The 4,651-nt window shown below is 45.9% G+C and overlaps 1 protein-coding gene across 1 annotated transcript; it reads left to right on the top strand.

Moving 5' to 3' along the window:
- Positions 1-1,482: 1,482 nt before the first annotated feature.
- Positions 1,483-4,425, top strand: LOC123445092 (LOB domain-containing protein 6-like). Its single transcript, XM_045122022.1, has 4 exons — positions 1,483-1,795; positions 2,258-2,695; positions 2,808-3,188; positions 4,266-4,425. The coding sequence occupies exons 2-3, from the start codon at positions 2,270-2,272 to the stop codon at positions 3,159-3,161; spliced, it is 780 nt and encodes a 259-aa protein (XP_044977957.1). The 5' UTR covers positions 1,483-1,795; positions 2,258-2,269; the 3' UTR covers positions 3,162-3,188; positions 4,266-4,425.
- Positions 4,426-4,651: the final 226 nt, after the last annotated feature.

Genomic DNA, 4,651 nt, shown 5'->3' with positions numbered 1-4,651 from the left:
TGTTGGTACATATATCGACATGTAGGCAGGCAAGTCAAATCTAATACTCTTTCTCATCCTGTTAGATTGGAACTCACTAAACTTGTCTTTTCCTCTATCCCAGTTTACTACATGTCAAGCATTCTCTTTTCCAAACTGTTCATCGCAAATATTACGGTGATGTACGGTAATTTAATTTTTTTCTGCGAACGAGGATCAAGGAGATTGACAGTTGTAAAAGCCTTTGTCGGAAGGGAGGGGGGGGGGCTGGGTATAAGAAATCCTTCAAGCAATGAATTATCACGACTTAATTCATGCATTACCCTCAAGAATAGCATAAGGCTGTCCGTAATGAAGAGCATCATATACTAGTATCATGCTTATGATATCAGTGTATGATACTATTTTTATAATGCATAGTATCATACGTTAATATTTAAAATAACTTATTAATTATCATGCATGACACAAAGTATTACAATATTTAATATGATAAGGTATCATAATATGATATCACACTCTCTTTTTTCTTATTTAATGGTATGTCACATCATCAAAAAAACCTACTTGACATGCATGACCATTTATGATACTCACATTACGACAAGCTGTTCCTTTACCGGCAACAACTATGGAATAACAACCTTCTCTTTGCTTTCGATAGTCTCTCGGCATTAGCAAATCTCAAAATAGAGTAGATCCCTAAACCCCTTCCTCTCATATATTCGAATAAATTTGGTCTTAAAGGGCAAATTTGCTGACTTAGACTATCCAGATTTTGTACAGATGCTATACAATGTTTCGAAGCTAAGTTTGAATGAAAATTGGCGCCTAAGTCGCCTGATCCTTTCTAAAAAGGTTAAAATAGAAGGATCCAGTGAAACGCTTCTCGCAAGGTCGTGCTTCCGAATTGAATAGATTTAAGAACACTATAAAGTGTATAAATAATCTGCAGATATGTAAACATGTAAATGTTGGAGCCATTTCTATATTTGCAAAGCTTCATGAAAACAATTGTCTTTATCTTTAGGGTGGTAAAAGAAATAAATGTTACCTGAAATCCATATTTTAATATGGACGTTTTTGGATGCTTCTAATAATCAACGAATGGCAACTGATCTTTCTTATTTACATCACGTTCATTCGAAACTTTCCACTGCGAAAAGAACTCATGCACCCAAATTATGTGAGAACAAATTGATATTATTTTCACAAAAAACTAATTTTATTTATACATTTTGTAAATATTTTATATTCAAAAAATACAACTGTTCACCCAAAGCCCCGGCACATGCTTTCTGCACATCAGTCTATTTCCCATGAACTGAAATTTTACACACGAAACACAATGATCATCGATACGATTGAGATCACATTGACCTCGGAGGTCCAATCAGTATTCTTTCATTCCATTCTCTCACAAACTCTCTCTCTCTCTCTCTCTCTCTTCCTTAATATCTACCCATCCATAAAGAACACAGATATCAAATTCCATTCATTTAACCTCCCCTCCCAAGCCAACATCCATCCCCCCTCCGCTTCTCCTCCCCCTTCCTCGCAACATATACCACGCACCTCACCATCTTTCGGTGGCCTGTCCCTAACCTCCTCACTTCTCCCTCTCCCTCTCCCTCTCCCTCTCCCCCGGGATCAGACACCTCCACAGAGTAAATCAGCAGGGAGGCAAAAGAAGGCAGCTCCGTCTAAAAGGAGGAGCAACAGCCGGGAGGCCGGAGAGGAAGGCGAGACGGGCGGTGAGCAGCAAGAGGCGGCGGCGGCGCGCGCAGAGATAGCGGAAAAAGATCGTGCAAAAAGGGTACGTGCGTGCGTGCGTACGTAGGCAGCCATCCACCGCCGGCGGCGGATCCGATAACTTCTCTTCCTTTCTTTTATCCCCCTCGGTCTACCTCTCTCCCCTTGCTTTTTGTAGTCTCTTCCTTTCTCTTCTTGGTCCCAGTTAACTACGCTTCCTGCCATTGATCCAAGAAAGGCACATGCCCGAAGTTTTCTTGGCATTTCTGCTCAAAAGGAAACGAATTCTATTCTGATTTCTTCCCGTGTATTTGTTTCCTTCCAATATATAGGAGATGCCAGTACATATTTGGTATATTTTCTTGTGCTTTTTAGGTATCGTCCGTTTTCCATGGAGTATTTGGCAAGAGAATAAAATCACTGATTCTTTCTGCTTATATGCTGCTTCCTGACAACGTAAAGATTTCATGGAAGAAGAACACACGATCGAGGGCCTTCTCACCTTTCGTGCTTCCTTTTCTTTCAGTAGGCGCGAAGGATGGCCTCGTCGTCGGCGTCGTCGTTGCCGGCGCCGGGCGGATCGGTGATCACCTTGGCCGCCTCGTCGGCGGGGGGCAACGGCGCCGGCGGGGTGTGCGGCACGGGGTCGCCGTGCGCGGCCTGCAAGTTCCTCCGCCGCAAGTGCCAGCCTGACTGCGTGTTCGCGCCCTACTTCCCGCCGGACAACCCGCAGAAGTTCGTGCACGTGCACCGCGTCTTCGGCGCCAGCAACGTGACCAAGCTGCTGAACGAGCTCCACCCGTACCAGCGCGAGGACGCCGTGAACTCCCTCGCCTACGAGGCCGACATGCGCCTCCGCGACCCCGTCTACGGCTGCGTCGCCGTAATCTCCATCCTCCAGCGCAACCTCCGCCAGCTCCAGCAGGACCTCGCCCGCGCCAAGTACGAGCTCTCCAAATACCAGGTGAGTTTTTTTCATCGCATCACACTCGTCGATCTTCCATACCATCGATCATAGCTCATACGCTGATGCTCATACATTTGTTGGTGGTGTTTGACTGTGACCCTTGCTTCAGTCAGCGGCGGGGCCAAACGGGTCGCAGGCGATGGCGGAGTTCATCGGCAGCGCGGTCCCGAACGGCGTGGCGAGCTTCATCAACGTGGGACACTCCGCGGCGCTCGGCTCCGTCGGCGGCGTGACGGGCTTCGGGCAAGACCAGCAGTTCGCTGCCGTGCAGATGCTGTCCAGGAGCTACGAGGCAGCCGAGCCCATCGCGAGGCTGGGACTGAACGGCAGCTACGAGTTCGGGTACTCGGCGTCCGCGATGACCGGCGCCGGATCGGTGCCAGGCCTCGGCATGCTCGGCGGCTCGCCGTTCCTGAAGCCCGGCATCGCCGGCAGCGACGAGAGGGGCGGCGCCGGGCAGTAGCCGAGTGGCTGCTCTCTGTCAGGCCAGGTGCGGCATTAACTACACTCCCTGCACTGTGTTCTTCTTCTTACATGCATTCACAATCTTGAATAAACCATCACGGTTCTTTGGTTAGTTTGCTGTGTGCAATAATGCGTTGGAACCCAATTAATGTCGATGATTGGCTGCCCGATTTGCTTGTAAAATGTTGTTGATTCGTTACGTGCGCGCAGCCATTAATCCGACGACCCGGCGCACTGTTTAGCTTTTACTCTGGTTATTGTTAGTGCCCAGCCACACTCTTGTGGTGAACATACCTTCAGCATTTGTAGTAGGAGTACGCAATGCACGTCATGCGTGAATAGACGGGAAAAATATGATACTCTTTGTCCATCATGTGGAAACCAAAGTCTGTTTCAAACTGGACCTCTTAACAGTGCTGCAGCATGCATTCTTGGTTTCTATACTTATAATTAGGTGCCATGTCTAGCTAACTAGCTATAGCTAGCTAGTGGAGTACCGTAAGATGCTTTAAATTTCTAATTCAATGGCCTGATGGCTCATCGGTACTAGCTATCACCTGGTAGAGCTAGCTAGCCAGCCAGCTACTACCACGGCGAGCTAAACACCTCATCCGTGGGAAAATTTACTGATATTTCATGTCTGCTATTGCGACGTACGTGCATCTCCTTTTCAAATTAAGTGTAAGTGGTGTACGAAAAATTGAAATGCAACAAGAATGACCTAAAATGGCGGGAGTAAGAATTAATAAATTAGCACCGATCGTTCCCAGTGTAGCTTCCAAGAAGAAGAGAACTGTTTGTATCATTGACAAGTAGCTGATCATGAACAGTTTGCTGCTGACCTGCTGATACAGTTGCATTGTGTTGTCATATTCAACTGTGCTTCACTCCAGTTTTAGTAGTTATGTCTAGTGTTAAACAAGATTAGTATGACTACCTACAGTTTGTAAACAGTTGCCAAGATTTCTATATATATTTTTTGTCTAACGAGTAGTATACTCCAGTGTAGAACATCAAGAACTAATTGACCATTTATTCATACATGAAGAGAGGAGCACCTATTTTTGGCCTTGTTTTGATATTTGCCAATTGTTTTACGCAGGCTGCTGACAGAAAAGATCCATCAAGGTGTATGTTGAAGACCTAGGCGGCCGTGGAACGTCCTGAATTAGTATCTATCTTGATCTTGATCTTGATCACCGGAGTGTTAATTGATTTACTAGTCTATTTGGCATGAATGCATATGTTTACTTTGCGTCTTATCCCTTTGGTTTTTGCTGTACCGCTGGTGTTTGTCCCTGACTTCTACCACTTGATCAGACGTCTCCCTTAATTATTATGTATAGAAAATATGTGTGGTGGACTGCTGGATCAAACGGACAGTGGGGTTTCTGACGTACGGTTGGCTCGACTCAATTTTGCATCCCCGTAATTCTGCTAGGGTTCACTCAGTTAGAGTCGCAATGAAATCCGAAGAAAGATACTTTT

This window comes from Hordeum vulgare, chromosome 3H (genome assembly GCF_904849725.1).
Source record: "Hordeum vulgare subsp. vulgare chromosome 3H, MorexV3_pseudomolecules_assembly, whole genome shotgun sequence".
NCBI classification, from domain to species: Eukaryota; Viridiplantae; Streptophyta; class Magnoliopsida; order Poales; family Poaceae; genus Hordeum; species Hordeum vulgare.
This window is presented reverse-complemented; position numbering and strand designations above follow the sequence as displayed.

What these genes read in the sequence shown, in the direction of transcription:
- LOC123445092 (XM_045122022.1), top strand. Translation starts at nt 2,270, where the DNA reads ATGGCCTCGTCGTCGGCGTCGTCGTTGCCGGCGCCGGGCGGATCGGTG. An exon ending in ACGAGCTCTCCAAATACCAG is followed by an intron (nt 2,696 to 2,807) that starts GTGAGTTTTTTT and finishes CCCTTGCTTCAG; the next exon opens with TCAGCGGCGGGGCCAAACGG.